The sequence below is a fragment of the Orycteropus afer genome, unplaced genomic scaffold, assembly GCF_000298275.1.
Source record: "Orycteropus afer afer isolate SDZICR_OR568_19922 unplaced genomic scaffold, OryAfe1.0 scaffold00007, whole genome shotgun sequence".
Lineage (NCBI taxonomy): Eukaryota > Metazoa > Chordata > Mammalia > Tubulidentata > Orycteropodidae > Orycteropus > Orycteropus afer.
In genome coordinates this window covers 16353091-16370942 of record NW_006921594.1, presented here as the reverse complement: position 1 = coordinate 16370942, position 17852 = coordinate 16353091, and the positions used below count along the sequence as shown (strand labels likewise).

The 17852-nt window shown below is 39.4% G+C and overlaps 1 protein-coding gene across 1 annotated transcript in view; it reads right to left on the bottom strand.

The window, feature by feature from the left end:
- Positions 1-14064, bottom strand: part of ORC5 (origin recognition complex subunit 5) — a 101383-nt gene extending 87319 nt beyond the window's left edge. Inside the window, exons 1-3 of the mRNA XM_007944529.2 lie at positions 13993-14064; positions 11073-11165; positions 7834-8034 (exon numbers count right to left, since the gene is read on the bottom strand). Of these exons, the coding sequence (XP_007942720.2) occupies positions 7834-8034; positions 11073-11165; positions 13993-14064 (366 nt within the window). The remainder of the gene's footprint in view (positions 1-7833; positions 8035-11072; positions 11166-13992) is intronic.
- Between the last annotated feature and the right edge of the window lie 3788 nt (positions 14065-17852).

The window sequence follows — 17852 nt, the reverse complement described above, 5'->3', positions numbered from 1 at the left end:
TTCCTTCCGAGGAGTGGCTGGTGGGTTTGAACCGCCAGCCTTCTGGTTAGCAGTCAAGTGCTTTAGCCACTACGCTACCAGAGCTCCCAGTAGATTCCATATGTATGTTTATATTATTATATACTTATGCATTTTAACAAATCCAATGTACATCTATGCACTGAATTCATTATTCGTTTGACAATAAAATCGTCTTATCTCTGACCAGTGGGAGTCCCTTCAAATTGGCTTCTGTGTCCCTCTGAAATGATGCCAGTAGAGTTTAATAGCTTCCTAGCTTTCTTATCTTATCTTGGGACCACCATTTGCTGAATATCCAAAGCATTTGTGAACTGAAATGGCCTGGGACATAATCAGACGATCATATGGTCTACTATCGATGGCACCTAACAACAACAACTATGCTGAAAATGACATATTCAACAGGAATGGCATCATATTCATCGCCAAAAAGAACAATTCAAGATGTATCCTCAAGTATAATGCTGTCAGTGATGGGATACTATTAATACGCTGTGGTAGTTAAGACTGTGTGTCAAATTGGCTAGGTCTGGTTTTGAGTGGCTGGGGAGCTGGATGTAGTTATTCTCCATGGTGAGATTGGTAATTAACCCCATGATAGAATCTATTGGAGCAGCTGAGTAGTTACTTTAGGGATGTGGTCTGCTTCCAGTATATGAGAAGCAACTTTGAGGAAGGTCTCCAGCTTTTGGCACTTGAACCCTGCATGTAGTCAAGACATTATTCAGCAGCCTGCCATGTTGTCTGCTGATCTTGGGACCATTAATGGGACTTGAATCAATGGCCCACCATATGGTTAGGTAATATCAGGATCATGCCATTTTGTTTGTCAACCTTGGGCTTCTTAGCCTCAGCAGCCAGCAGCTACCTGAGTAAAGAGACACCTCTAGCTTCAGTGGGCCAGAAACAAGAGGCAGAGCTGAATAACCAAGGTCAAGGGGCTTTCACCCAGCCCCTAGAGCCTGGTAGTTTGAACTTGGCCTTCTAGCCTCCTCCAAAACTGTAAGAGAATAAAATCCTGTTTGTTCAAGCCATCCCATTTGTGGTATTTTCTGTTAGAGCAGCACAAAGTAATCAAATCATATGCCTACAAGGAAGAGCAGTTAATATAACCATTATTCAAATTTATGCACCAACCACTAATGTCACAGATGAAGAAACTGATGATTGTTACCAACTTCTGCTGTCTGAAATTGATCAAACATGCAATCCAGATGCTTTGTTAATTACTGGTGATTGGAATGTGAAAGTTGGAAACAAAGAAGAAAGATCAGTGGTTGCAAAATATGGCCCTGGTCAAAGAAACGGCAGGTATCATATTACAGAATTTTGCAAAACCAATAACTTACTCACTGAAATGCCTTTTTTAAAAAACATAAACAGTGACTAAATATCTGGACCTCACCAGACGGAATACACAGTAATCAAACTGAGTACACGTGTGGAAAGAGATGAAGAAGCTCAGTATCATCAGTCACAACAAAGGTGCGGGCCAGCTGCAGGACAGACCACAAATAGCACATAGATCTAAGTTCAAGATGAAGCTGAAGAAAATGAAAACAAGTCCATGAGACCCAAAGTACAAACACTGAGTATATCCCACCTGAATTTAAAGACCATCACAAGAATGGATTTGACACGTTTGAGGACAAATGACCAAAGGTCAGACGTGTTGTGGGATGACACCAAGGACATCAACCATGAAGAAAGCAAAGTTATTAAAAAGACAGGACAGAAAAAAATACCAAAATGGATGTGAGAAGAGACTGTGGATTTTGCTCTTAAACACAGAGTAGCTAAAGCAATTAAAAGAAATGATGAAGTGAAAGAGCTGAACAGAAGACTTCAAAGAGTGGCTCAAGAAGATAAAGTGCAGTATTATAATCAAAATGCAAAGGTCTGGAGTTAGAAAAACAACAAGGAAGAACATTTCTCAAACTGAAAAAATAAAGAAAAATACTGAAGTTGTCAAGGATTTCATTTCACTTGGATCCACAAGCAATGCCCACGGGAGCAGCAGTCAAGAAATCAAAACAACTGCAAGCAGCTGTCTAGATGCAACGATGGGTCTCTCCTTGTTCAGAGCAAAGAAGAATGAAGAAAACCAAAGACACATGGCAACAGTTAGTCCAAGTGACTGGTATACCATGCAATCCTCAGCCTATATGATCATGAGACCAGAAGAACTAGATGGTGCCCAGCTACCACTCTCAACCACTCAGAGGGGTATCTATGTAGGAGATCCTGGATAGAGTGGGAGAACAATGTGGAACAAACTCAAAATCATTTAAAAAAAAAAAAAAGGACTAGGTATGCTGGTCTGACAGAGCTTAGTGAAACCCCTGAGACTACAGCCCATAGGTGCCCTTCAGGTCTGGAACTGAACCCACTCCTATGGCTTTCAGCCAAACAAAAGACAGACATATGAGCTGAACACTAACATTAGATAGACACTCCCTGGAGAGATCAATCATGGGTGAATAGAAGGGCTATGTATACACAGCGAGACAGCTCGGAGGGCAGGAGTGCATGGGAAGCAACAACACAGGGAAGAGGTAACTACAGGGAAGAAGTGGGAAGAGAACTGTTGCATTGTGGAAAATTGCAAACAATGTCATGAGACAAAGTGTATGTGAACTGCTATATGGAAAGTGAATTTGCTCTGTAAACTTTCACCCAAATCACCATAAAAATTTTAAAAAAAAAGAAATCAAACAACATATTGCATTGGTAAATCTGCTGCAAAAGACCTCTTTAAAGTGTTAATAAGCCAAGTTGTTGCTAATATGAGCCTGACCTAAGCCATGGTATTTTCAGCCACCTCACACACATGTGAAAGCTGGACAATGAAACGAATAAGGAAGACCAAAGGAGAATTGATGCATTTGAATTATGTTATTGGTGAAAGATACTATGAACTACCAGAAGAATAAAGGAATCTGTCTTGGAAGAAGTATAGCCAGAATGCTCCTTAGAAGTGAGGATGGAAAAACTCATGTGCTTTAAACATGATATAAGGAGGGACCAATCCCTGAAGAAGGACATCATGCTTGGTAAAATAGAGGGTCAGCAAAAAAGAGGAAGACCCACAACATGATGGATTGACACAGTGACTGCAACAATGGGTTCAAAAATAGCACAGGACTGGGAAGTGTGTCATTCTGTTGTACAATGTGACTATGAGTCAGAACCAACGTGAAGGTACCTAACAATAACAAGCTTTCTAGTGTGCTGAGCTGTTGTAGGTTTGTCTTGCACATTTTCTGCCTAAAAGTCAAGTCATCATTTCTCCAAAGAACCCTGGGTTTTTTTAAAAAAAAATATTTACCCTTTATTGATACTTACTGTAAATTCTGATCATTGTAAATAGGAGCTCTGGTGGTGTAGTGCCTAAGGCATTTGACTGCTAACCAGAAGGCTGGCGGTTCAAACCCACTAGCCGCTCCTTGGAAAGAAGACTGGGCAATCTACTTCTGTAGTGATACCACCTCGGAAATCCAAAGAGGGGTCACCATGAGTTGGATCTCACTCAACGGCAGTGAGTTTTTTTTAAGTAATCATTTAAATTAGCAACAAAATTAAAATTCAGGGAATAGACTGTTTCTCTGAATAATGTAAATTGTTTTATATCTGTTTTATAATTAATAGCTTGAAACAATGTAGGAGGGTAATCATACTTAAGATATTTTATCCTTAATTAGTTTAGACAAACTAAAGCTAAAATTATTTACTCCTAAAAAGATATAAATTAGTTTATCTACTATGCATTCCCATTATGCAATTTCCCCATCAATCTCCATTTAAATTATTCTAATACAGAAAACAGATTAATTCAAATAATTGGTCCATATTTTATATCCATTTTAATGTGAAACACAAAGCTGAAGCAGTAAATAGTTCATTTTCCTGATCTGATATAGTTATTCCACTGTAATTAATGATTTTATGCTATCCTAATGAATGATTCGTCTTTAAAAGCATTTATCAGATAACTAATGTTCAGAGAAGTAGAAATTTTAATTCAGATCCAAATATTTTTCTTAATCATTTACATTATGGCATTCTAATAGACTCTGCATTTGTAAGCTAGGTTACTGATTAGAAAACATTCTTCGCTACCTTCTATGTTATTTCATAAGCATGCAAGCTTAATTTATATTTTAGATCACTGAAAATTCAACAGACATACTTAAACATTTTTTTCTACACTAAGCACCTGTAAACTTTTCCATACTTAATGTTTAGTCAACTAACACACTTACTGAACACCTCCTTTGAACTGCTGGGCCTGAAAAATGAGCATACGCTATTCCTCATGGCTGCTTCTAGAATAGTTATTCTCCATTCGTCCTCAAGATACTTAGCTTTGAAGCTCTTGTTGGAGTCATACACATATGAACAGGATCTAAGATAACTATAGAACTAGAATAAAACATCTAAAATTCATGTCATCAAAGTCCCACAATAAGAGGAGAAAGAGAGCACTGAAATAGTATTCAAAGAAATGATCGTTGAATATTTTTCAAATTGCCAAGAGACACAAACCTATAGATTTAGAAAGCGAAGTGAACCCCAAACAAGATAAACACAAAGAAATCCACACCAAGACACATCAGAATCAAGCTTGTGACCACTGAAGACAAAGAACAAAACTTGAAAGGAACCAGAGAAAAATGGCTTCTTACCTACAGGCTAAAAATATAAGAATGACAGTATTTCTTATCAAAAACCACTGAAGCCAGAGTGTGGCACAACATTTTGTATGTATGTATTGAAAGAAAAGAACTCACAATCTAGAATTCTATACAAAGTAAAAACACCCTTCCGAAATGAAGGGAAAATCAAGGCATTCTCAGATTTAAAAAAAAAAAAAAAAAACTTAAAGAATTTGTCACCAGCAGCTCAACCCCAAAAGACTAGCTATAAGAAGTTACTCTAAACAGAAAGGAAACAAAGAAAGATGGAACCCTGGAACAAAAGGTATAAAGAAAAACATGGTAAGCAAAAATATGGGTAAATGCAACAGGCTTCAAAAGGAGAACTCTTTTGAGTTGAAACAAAAATTACAACAGTATTTAGGATTCTAAATGTACAAAGAAGAAATATTTAAGACAAATATAACTGAGGATAGAAAAGGGACATACTGTAAGAGGAGACAAGGTTTCTATCGGAGCCCGGTGGCACAATGGTTAAGCACTTCACTACTAACCGAAAGGTTTGAATCCATGCAGTGGATCCTCTAGAGAAAGACCTGACAATTTGCTCCCATAAGGATTACAGAATGGAAAACCCTATAGGGCAGTTCTACTGTCACATGGGTTGCTATGAGTCAAAATCAACTCCATAGCACCTAACAACAATACAGGTTCTACAATTCATATAATCTGGTAAAATAACGGTACCAGCAGACTGTGATAAGATAGGTAGATAATGTTAACACCTACAGGCACTACCAAAAAAGCTATACAAAGACAGAAACCCAAAAGCACTAAAACTCATGCCTGGATGAAGTTTAGCTAACACATGTTTTTTTCTATAAGGCACATCACAGCCTTCTTATACTTAGAACACTCGACAGCACTTCATCCTATGCTTCAGGGCCATCTGAAGCATCAACATCACCAACCAAAAAGCACAGAATGAGAAAAACATGGTACTAAAAGACTGCAAAAAATGATACTTGTTTACAGTATAAGAGCTGAAACAAAGCAGAGGATCACCTTCGACCAGAGCTGGAAACATGAAGATCAAGCAGCTCAAATTTTTTGCTACTCTGTGCATGTGTGTGTGAATGACCCCATGAAAGTGCTCTAAGTATGGATGTTGGGATTATAAATATTATGTGAGTAGGCGAATTAGCATAATGAAAGCAGCTCTGGTGGTATAGTGGTTAAAGCATTTGGCTGCTAACCAAAAGGATGGCAGTTCAAACCCACCAGCCACTCTGTGCGAGAAAGATGAGGCAGCCTGCTTCCATAAATATTTACAGTCTTGGAAACCATATGGGGCAATTCTACTCTGTCCTATAGGGTCACTATGAATTGGAATCAATTCAGTGGCAGTGGGTTTGGGTTTTTGTTTTTTGGTAGGCAAATTGTCAAGTACAAAATGCACAATTGTGAAGATTAGCTGTATTTTAATTGTTTGGTAATCCTTTTCACACTGACTTTACAACTATGACACAATCTTGTTGTTGTCAGCCACTGACAAGTTGGCCTCCAACTCACAGCAACCTCATGCAAAACGAAAACGAAACACTGCCAGTTCTGCCACATTATCAGTTGCAGACTGGACCACTGTGATTTTCATTGGATGATTTTTGAAGTAGATCATCAGGCCTTTCTTCCTACTGTCTCAGTCTGGAAGCTCCACTGCTATTTAGCATCACAGCAACACATAAGCCCCACGGACAGTAGGTAATGGCTGCACATGAGGTACACAGTCCAGGAAATGAACCTGGGTCTCCCACATGGAAGGTGAGAATTCTACCACTGAATCAATGCCCCCAAATCAAACGTGCCAACCTAAAATCAAACCATTTCTCTTTTCCCACATACTTACCACATACACATGAGCTCTGGTAGCGTAGTGTCTTAAGGCACTTGACTGCTAACCAGAAGGCTGGCAGTTCAATCCCACCAGCCACTCCTCGGAAGAAGGTTGGGCAATCTACTTCCGTAGTGATACCACCTTGGAAACCGAAGGAGGGGGTCACTGTGAGTTGGATCCGACTTGCCGACAGTGAGATGGACCACATACGTAAATGACCAAAATCTCACCTTTGTGGTCTCTTCTATTTATTCCTGTCTTCAGCCCCAACTCTACTCTAAGCTCAATTTCCTTCGATGTAAACAGTCATAACAGCTTCCTAACCATTCCTCTAGCCATCAGTCTTTAACTCCATTCTACTCCATCTACTCTCACCATGCCTTCAGAGTAACCTTCCTAAAGCATTTATGTTGCTCTAGAATCTCCACTATCTCCTCACACTGCCTGAAAAATTAAATAGCTTTAGCATAGCTTTCCAGAACTGGCCCCAACATACCTTTCTAGTCATCTTTTTCTCCTTTCACACTTTATAATCCACTAAAACTAAGCTATTTGGTATTTTCTGGCCTCCACTCCAACCTTCATGCCTTTATTTACATGATCCTGCATATCTAAAATTCCTCTTCTTCTGTTTCTACCTATAAAAGCCTAATCTTTCTTTAATCTTTTTGTGACCTGTGGGACAGATAGGGCCTACCTACATTTTCTGCCTCTGGGGTTCACTTGAAAAGTGCTATCCCACCTCTAGTGCTTGCTGCTATCTGACGCCTACATAACAGTGTAAATCTAAAGAAATGGGCCTCATCCCACCAACTCCAGCACCAGCAACCCCTTGAGACATATGTTCCACAAAGAATACCCATATAATTCCATTAAATTCATATTACCTCAAAAAACAAAAAATTTTCATTTCATCCAAAATGCCTTCTATTACTGAAAACACAATTTCAATTAAAAAAAAATTCAAAGCAGAAAATTCAATCTTGAAAAGCTTAACATCTATTTCAAATGCTATCATTGCATAAAGTTATTTCCAGATGTACTTCAGTCAGTACTCTGCATCTCATAGCGTATCACTTATCACAGTCTGCATGTGTCATAAATGCTCCTGAAGCTCCCTTACATCTAATGCATTTCTGTAGCCCAAAAGCACCTTGCACAATACACTGTAATAATAAGAGGATTAAAAACAAATGTGTGGAAATTGAGTTAATGAGCAAATGTTTCAAATAATAAATGACATAATCAAATTAAACTACTTACAATATATACAGTCTGATCCTTGAGACCTTCAGCTTTGGTAACTTGCTTAAACAAGCGAATAAAGTCATTAAATGTATCACAGGTTATCTGAGTAAAGCATCCATCCTCTGAAGAAGTAAGATGGCTCAGTTTATTTAAAATTTGTTCCAAAAGCAGCCTTAAGGTAAAACATTCAACACAATTCACAAAGACATGTGGGAGCTGAAAATAAAACCAGAGAGTGTGAACAGAAAACACACATAAGTCATAATGTCTGTGCTGGATAATCTCCATTTGCCCTTCTAGATTTATATCCCACAATTCTCCAAACCTGCTCTGTGCCCTGGAGGTGATCCAGACTCTTTTCTTTCTGCTTCTGGTTATATTCAGTTAATGGAAGAAACCAGCAGGAAACTGAAGGAGAGTGGTAGGAGAGAAAATCTAGATACTTATTCCTGACTCCCCACCTGGTGGCCCACAGTTCAACAGTACCAATGTTCCTCCATCAAAGACCACAGATCCTGATGGGCAGCCACTCTTCTAAGGCTATACATCTTGATGGGGTCTAGTAACTGCTCCTTCCTGTGACTCCTTCAGGCCTAGAAGTAGTAAAGCCTTCCTACTGTTGTCAGTCCCTCAATGCTTCACCATTATTACCAGTTCCCTTAATGCTTCCTCAACCTTTTGTAAAATAGCCCCTTCATTAAACCTAATACAATTATCCTTTTTGAGTCTGCCACTTGTTTCCTGCAGGGACTCAAAGTCAAACGTGTATTTCCTTTAACTGAATTGTACATGTGAAAAATGTCCAATTGGCAAAGGTTGTGTAATTTATATTTTACAACAAGGAAAAAAAAATCCAAGTACATTTGAATGTTAAAATTCTTAGTGAGAATTTCATAGTTATAATTTTAAGGTAATATCCTTAAAGAATGAACAAATGTAGATCAACAAAGGAATTCTAAGAGCCAGAAACTATAGTAATCCTAGTATGGGAACTAGTTCTTCATTTAGAGAACGTTTAAAATGGAGAAAATTCACAAAGTAATAGAAATCAAAAGACTTGCTCAAGGACATAGTCTGTTTTCCTCAAAATGAAATTACAAAAGCAGTATTCATCATTCATAAGAAAACTTGTGGCATTCGACACAATAGAACCTATAGCTACTTTTAATGATACTCTATAAATCTTACCCAATAGGAGCTATTTCTTCCTCTTACAGAATTACAGTGTAAGTAAGGCTACATTGTACTTAGGCACATTTCACCAGCATTTACAGTCCACCCCCCACCCTTCCTATCCCATTCCTTTATGAACCAAAGGTTACAAAATCTTCATCATAAATGTCTTGCTTACTACACTTGTGCTATCCATGACCTTCAATGTAAGCATATTCTAAGTATCGAGGACTTATCTTTTTATGCATCTGTATAACAAGCAGTAATAATTATCATTAATTACACACTAAACAGCAGCAAAAACTACAAGGTGTTCAAAAATGGAATACACTCACTAAATACAGAACTTCCTTACTAAGTTTGCATACTTTTATTCAGTATCTATTTTTTTTTCAAAACTTCACATAGGAGAGTCTCAAATACGAATGCCTGGGCCAGGCTCTTGAATACTCTTAAGTCTGGCATGGAGTATGGGCATCTGTGTTTTTAAAATGCATAGCTGATCTTGAGGATCAAAGGCTGAAATCCACAAGCACTGTGATTGGTATGGGGATAATCTCAAGAAATTCACACTCTAGAGCCAGGAAAAGACAAACACAAAATCAGAGCTGAGAGAACTATATATGGACAGAATGAAGCACAGAGTACTGAGGTCGCATAATAGAAGGGCATTTAACACACTACTGTGGACTCAGGAAAGGCTTCCCAGAGGGCAGGTAAAAGAAAATCTGGTCAAATGAATGGATATTTGCCAAGTCACTGGGTAGCAGAAGAGGAACAGGTACAGAAAAGCCATTCTAAGCAGAGGGAGCAGTTATGTGTCAAAGCTAGGAAGTCGGAGAACAAGAACTGTAAGTAGTTCAGTATGCCATACTAAACTCAGAGGTTAGGACTGGGGTTAGCAAACTACAGCACATGGACAGGCTGTCTGTTTTTAGAAATAAAGTTTTACTGAAATATAGCCATGTCAGTTAGTTTACATATTACCAATGACTGCCTTCATACTATAAGGGCAGAGTTGAATAGTGGCAAAAGAGATGATATGGCTCACAAGTGTAAAATATGTAGTATCTGGCCATTTAGAAAAAGTTTGCCATCCCCTGGCTTATGATAAGAAAGAGAGATTGGCAATAATCGTTAGTTAATAACAGCAACTAATCTTTATTGAATGCTTATTATATACTAAGTATTGCAGTAAGCCCTTTTCACGTACTGATTCTCTTAATTCTTGCCATAATTGTTAAGTGTTGTCACTATTAGTTCTTTGGAGATGGGAAAAGCAACAAGTGATCAAGCCAGAGCAAGAACACAAATTAATCTGTCTCTATAGCTCAATATTTTATCTATCACATTATGAAAGGTAAACAGAATAATAAAATTCATGAAAGGTCTTATATAGCAGGCAAGGCACTGAAACATTTTCCTGGAGATAGGGTGAAAAATGGGTTGCAGAGAAGAGACTATTGTAGAAATACAGGAAAAAAACAATGGTAAATAAAACTAAGGTATCAGCAATAGCTATACTTAAAGGAAGATGAAGACAAGATTTTAAGGATACGGAACGTATTTATTGGTTCAATTTACTGGATGAGTAAAGGTGGGAATTAAGGAAGAGCAAGTTTGGACAACTGTGTGAATGGTAAGACCATACACTGAGATATGAAATCTGGTAAGAAAGGGTAAAAGTGGGAAGTTTGATTTTAGATTTGTGGACAATCAGAATTATCATAATTATAAACGAATCAATGGAAAAGAAGTCAATTTTATTATTTTGAATGTAACTTATTACTATGTGGGATTTTCTTCCCAAGTATTATCAGCCAGTGAAAATCAGAGTTGGGGAAATCTAGCTCAACTTAAGCAGTGACTTTCTAACATTTAGGCTCCAGTTACCTAATAATGCCTTTTGAGGGATACAGTCTCAAGTTATTTGAGTAAAAGTTGGTCAGAAATGGTTTATATAGGAGATATCCCGTCAGAAAAAAAAAAGTTAACTGGGCTAGATAATCTCTCAGAGATCCCTTCCATTTCTAGCAGTCCATGAGTAACAATCACTTAATATTATTTGGGGTTATTCTTACCTCTAAGGTTTTCAACAAAGTTTGTGTTACATAGGTCTTTCCACTGGCTGTATGTCCATAAATAAAAATGGATGGAAAGCTGAAATGGTGTCTCTAGGGTAAAAGACAATATATAAAACAGAAACCAACTTATGTGAGAAAGTTTTATATATTTAAATAAAATATACAAAGCAAACTATTTCAACAGTGAGCATACAGGGGATTCATCATCATACTGTGAGCTTATTAAATTCAATTCTTAGTGCTGTTATGCAAGTAAAAGTTCTATAAAGTTATATTTTGCATATTTATTATGTAAGGACCCCTGGTAGAGTAGTGGTTAAGTGCTTTGCTAACTGAAAAGTTTGCAGTTCATATTCACCAGCCACTCTGTGGGAGAAAGATTTGGCAGTTTGCTTCCATAAAGATTACAGCCTTAGAAATCCTATGAGGCAGTTCTACCTTGTCCTACAGGGTCGCTGTAAGTCGGAATCAACTGACAACCCAGCAACAGGTTTGTCTGTTTTTTTTTTTTCCCAATATATGTTACTATATATACTTTTTAGTATTGTACATGGAGCCCTGGTGGTGCAGTAGTTAAGCACTCAGTTGCTAACCAAAAGGTCAGTAGTCTGAACTCACCAGCTGCTCCACAGGAGAAAGATGTGGCAGACTGCTCCTATAAAGACTACAGCCTTAGAAATCCCATGGGGCAGTTCTACTCTGACCTACAGGGTTGCTACAAGTCAGTATTGACTCAATGGCAATGGGTTTGGTATTACTATATAGACTTACATAGACAAAGTCCTGTATATTCAACTTTACAGGAAATTTAAGGAATTGTTCAGGATAAATTTGACAATGTGGAGTGCCCAGCTGGTACAAACATTTAATACGCTTAACTACTAACTAAAAGGTTGTAGGTTCAAGTCCACCCGGAGGTGCCTTGGAAGAAAGACAGACATGGCTACAGACTTCTGAAAAATCCTTTGGAGCATATGGCTACTCTGAACACATGGGTTAAACTAATAATGTTAAACATGATTTTCAGTTAAATGCAAAGGCCAAGCCCTCTGTTTCACCACTAAATCAATGCTGTTGTTCACTGCTGCAAGTCATTTCCAACTCATGGTGACCACATGTGTGCAGGTTAGAATTGCTCCACTGGGTTTTCAAAGGTGTGACCTTTTAAATGGAGATTGACAGGGCTGTCATCCAAGATGTCTCTGGGGTGGGTTTGAACTGCCAACCTTTCAGCTAGTAGTCAAGGCCTTAATCACATGCACCACCCAGGGACCTTAAATCAATAGTATTTATCTCTACTTGCAAATACACCCACTTCTCATTTATCAACATAAAGTTAGGTCCTAAAGACCAGATTGTTACATGAAATCAGCATTATGCAAAAGGAGAGGGCTATGTTCCATCCTCAGTGGTATTCCTGCCCGCCCCCCCAAGCCACTCACCACTCAGTTTTAGAGGGAGCATGGCACAGCAGGTCACTCTTCCCCACCATGCCTTCCCCACCACCAGAGAACCCACATGGGTTAGGGTGGTGGTGGTGATGGTGGAAGTCAGATGTTGCCAGCCACCCCACTCTGAGCAGGGACTCCAATGGTCCTCCACCTGCCATCTCCCTCAACCTCAATGCCCCACTCAGTCACCTTTCCTCTCCCCACATTCCCACCTCCAACCTTGCACTGTCCCACACTTGCCCTGTATACCTTTTGGGGTGGCCTACAGAGGGGACACCAGCGGCCAGCTATAGCTCTGACCATCGGAGGTGCCACCTGAGAATTTTTTCAAAGTTCTTGTAAATCCAAAACGTCATAATGAGGTAACTGCTAATAGAGGAGTAGGTGTATTATTTTTCAGGAAGAGCACTGCTGCTGGAGTAACCTGGTTTATCAATTCCAAGGAAGGAATAGTATACAATCAAAAAAAAATGTTTCAATGATACCGTGGGAACTATAATTGAACACATTTTAAGTAAAACACTGAGAATGACAATGCAGTCAATCTCTGACTTCCCTCATGTGCTTCCGGGAGGTGAGCAGTACTTTCCAACTAATACTCTCACAGACCACCTCAGACTGCCATCCACCACTTCCAGTTGTACAAGAGAAATACTTAAAGCAAACCAGAAGATGGGGAGATACTGGAGGAAGATGGGGGGGGGGTGAGCATGACCCTAAACTCTTATTTACTCTCCATACATATCAGATCTGAGGCCCATTTCAAGTTTGACTGATAAGGCTGAAGCAAAAGGATTACCAAAGGCCACTGAGATAAATACTATGTGTTGAACTGGTGAATGCTACCTCGTCTACTGAAAACGGTTCCCTAGCTATAGTCATTCATTCAGATAAGCCCCTTAACCTCACTTGGCCTCATGTGAACTATTAACTGAGGAGAGAAATACAGACTAGATCTCTTCAGAGCTTTTAAAATTATGGAAAAGACGCCGAATTTTTAAACCCAAAGCAGTTTTCGCCCTCACTATTCTTACAAAAACCACCTCTCTACACTTGACTTACATCAACTACCTAAAACGGTGTTAACTTAGATTTAAACATACACCATCCCGCAAACACACTCGTTACATAAAATCCTGTTCATTTGGGATAAAGTATTAAGCAACTTCTTGTAGCTCCTTTGCGCAAACTCCATCTCAAAAGTGTGGGATGTGTAAACAAGTACGTCCTGGGCCGACGTCCTACAGGCCGATGCTTTCTCTGCAGTTTATTTTTTAAAAGGAACTACTCTCAGAAGTTACCTGGGTGAAGGTGTGGGGATGACCTCCAACACCACCTATTTGAATTTAAAAGACAGTCTACTGCCCCTCAAGCCGACATGGAGGAAAAAAAAAAAAAGGAACATGTTAAAAACACCATGGACACGTCTGCCTCCGGATTTGGAAAAGACAGTTTGACCACAATACCTCTCCAAACAGGGACTGCAGGGTGGACACTTGGGACTCGCGACAAAGCACCATGTTTTCCAAGTGAGGCATTCTGGCGAGTACCGCGAAAAAAGCAACGTGGTCCGCCGCGGACCGGGCGTCAGAAGCTGCTGCCTCCTCACCACTTTGCCGTCTGCTCTCCCGCCGGAAACCGCACTCGCGGAGTTGAGGGAGGGCTGGCACGGCTGTGCGTCTGCGTGACGTCAGCACGTATGTGGTCCGTCGCGGCCGCTCTAGACACAGCCTGAAGTTTGGAGGTTTTCCTTTCCTCTTTGTCTTGTGTGCGAGGGCTTGGTGGGGAGGTGCTGCTTGGTTGCGGGGGTCTCTAGCCGTAACCTTCCCACCCACAGGCCGAAAGCTTGGCGCGGGAATGGGGCCAACAAAGAAAGGGGTAGAAAGTGCTAAGGAACCCTGTGAGCTCCGAATTATCCGCGAACCTGTGGCTTTGGTTTTCCCCCTTGGAGGCCCAATTTAGAAACCCCAGGAGTTTTCAAAAGACTTTCGAAAATCCATCATCTTTCCGTTACACTATGCAGGAAAGGGGCTTATTAGAAGTCAATTCATAGGATTAAATAGAAGAAAGGAAAAAGAGAGTCATTGAGAACAGCATTTAGATTTTAAGTTTTGCAACTAATAAAAAACTAAAAGAAAAAAGTTTATTGATTTAGTTACTGATTGGAATAAGAAATTTAAAAAATGAGGGTCATTGTATAATTGGGGTCTCATAGTAAATTATCCAGGTGGTGGTGCTGGTTTTGGTGTTATTGTTAGGTGCGTGGAGTCGTTTCCGACTCATAGCGACCCCAGGCACAGCAGAAGGAAACACCGCCGGATCCCGCGCCAGCTCCGTGATCCTTGCTATACTTCAGCCCATTGTCACAGCCACCGTGTGAATCCATCTCGTTGAAGGCCCTGTTCTGTTTCGTGGACCCTCCACCTTACAAGCATGGCATCCTTCTCCAGGGAATGGTCCCTCCTGACAACATGACCAAAGTAGATGAGACAACTCTGGCCATTTTCGCTTCCAAGGAGCATTTCAGCTGCACTTCCTCCAGGACAGATCTGTTAGTTCTTTTAGCAGTCCATGGTGCTTTCAGCATTCTTCGCCAGCACCACAACTCAGGTGCTGGTGTTAAGTGCCGTCAAGTGGGCTCCAACCCATAGTGGACCCTGTATACAACAGAATGAAACACTGCCAGGTCCTGTGCCATCCTCACAGTCCTTGCTATGCTTGAGCTTATCATTGTAGCTACTGTCTCAGTCCATCTCGTTGAGGGTCTTTCCCTTTTACACTGACCCCTGTACTTTGTCAAGCATGATATTCTTCTCTAGGAACTGGTCCCTTCTGACAACATGACCAAAGTAGGTGAGACAACTCTGGCCATTCTCACTTCGAAGAAGCATTCCAGCTGCATTTCTTCCAGGACAGATTTGTTCCAGGTGTAGAAGTTCTGTAAAAACAGGATCTGGAGCTTAAGAGAGTGGACTGGAGAAAGGAGATAGGGAAGTCATCAAAACATAGGTCGTGGAGTTTGTCCTCAGGATAAGATTACTCAGGGATAACTTTATGCCTTAGGAAGCTTGCAAGTAATCCAAAAAGAAAAAATTATATATATATTTGAGTTAGTAACTGGTGCATAAGTGCTGTTAAAATTATTTTTCTACAAAAAGAATGTGCCTTTTAGAAATAATGCCAACAGTAAGAAGTGCACTAAGGAGCTCTGGTAGTGCAGGGGTTAAAGCATTCAGTTACTAACCAAAAAGTTCAAACCCAATAGCTGCTCTGTGGGAAAAAGATGAGGCAGTCTGCTTCAGTAAAAATTCACAGCCTTGGAAACCCTATGGGGCAGTTCTACTCTATCCTATAGGGTAGCTAGGGGTTGGAATCGACTCTGGCAGTGGGTTTAAATGTATTCCTGAAATCTTACCCAAAACAAACCTGTGGCTGTCAAGTCAATTCCAATTATGGGACCCTATAGTCCCATAAGATTTATTATTTACATTTCTTATAGCACTTTAAAGGGAGCTCTGGTAATGTAGTACCTAAGGCACTTTCCTGCTAACCAGAAGGCTGATGGTTCAAACCCACTAGCCACTCCTTGGAAGGAAGGTTAGGCAATCTACTTCCATAGTGATATCGCCTCAGAAACCCAAGGAGGGGTCAATGAGTTGGGTCCAACTCAAGGGCACATAACAACAACATAGCACTTCAAACTCTTAACCTTATATTATTGCTATTTATTCTTACAGAGTTTTATGTTTTGTTTTAGTTTTGGCATCAACTAAATTAAATATCTAGGTTTATTTATTAATTCCTTCATTCGTTAATTAAGCATTTATTGAGGACCTATCATGCTGGAATGCGAGGGATACAATGTGAACAAGAGAAATATTATGCCTACACTCATAAAACTTTCAATCTAGTGCAGAAGACAGATGATGAAGATGTAATTAGAAGCATAATAACTACTAATGCCAAGCTTCAGTAAATACTAACAGTTAATATAAATGCTTATAGAGTAAATGAATGAATGGTTTAATAAATGAATATGTGAATAATAATTCTTCTTCACAATTATTTTCCTCTTCTATATGTTATATTTAAGGAGCTTTGGTGGTGCCATGCCTAAGGCATTTGACTGCTGATCAGAAGGTTGGCAGTTCAAATCCACCAGCCACTTGGCAGAAGGAAGACAGGGCAATCTACTTCCCTAAAGACTTACCACCTCAGAAACTCATGGGAGTTGCTATGAATCAGAATCAACTTAATGGCAGTGGCTTTGGTTTGTTTTGGTATGTATGTTATATTTACCCTGAAATATGTTCCTTATCAGGTTATTTCAGAATATCCACTGTATATAACCCCAGGAAATATTTTTCCCAAAGCTTTTTCTTTGTCTCATAAATGATCAGACAGTAGCTCTTTGTGAATGTTAGGTTTTTATTACAGGACCTCAGTATATGGTGTTTCATATTCCTTGAGAGCTACTAACATATGTTAGAAATCAAATATAATATGTCATTAAATAGGACAAATATTTTGAAATTCACCTCAATTCAATTTTTTTATTAGATGGATATTTAAAATTATATCACAAATGAAAAAAAGCAATAAGGAAATGTAATGGAACTATACCCAAAGTGATTTATGTTAAAATATTAAAATATCTAATATCAGAGTGAAATTAAATCAATATTAAATTGAAAGGGCAATTCAGTTAAATTTTCCACTGCAACAGCCAGATCAATTATTTTTACATTACTTCTTTTTAAACTTTCAATATTGCATTGCTAAAGAAAATTTATTGAACAGACTAATTTAACACTTTGAAAAGATATTACATTCACTTTAGTAGTAAATATCCATGAATACATTCTTATGCAAAAGATAAATAATAAAGCACAGACTCTAGAGTTAAACAGGCCTCAGTTAAAATCTTGGCTCCAACACTTGTTAGGGAGCTCTGGTAGCATAGTGGCTAAGGCACTTGCCTGCTAACCAGACGGCTGGTGGTTCAAACCCACCAGCCACTCCTCAGAAGGAAGGTTGGGCAATCCTACTTCTGTAGTGATACTGCCTCGGCAACCCAAGGAGGGGTTGCTATGAGTAGGGTTTGACTCGACGGCATGTAACAACAACAACACTTGTTAACTGTCACCTTTGGCATGGTACTTTTCTAAACCTCATTTCCTCATCTGTAAATAGGGAGAGAGGACAGAAGAGGGGAGGAAATAAAAATAAAGGCTATGTCACAGGTTGACATCTCTGTATCTCCAGGAAGAGATACCTCCACCCACATTGAACCTCCTTAGCAGCTGGACTGTCCTTCATCAGAATG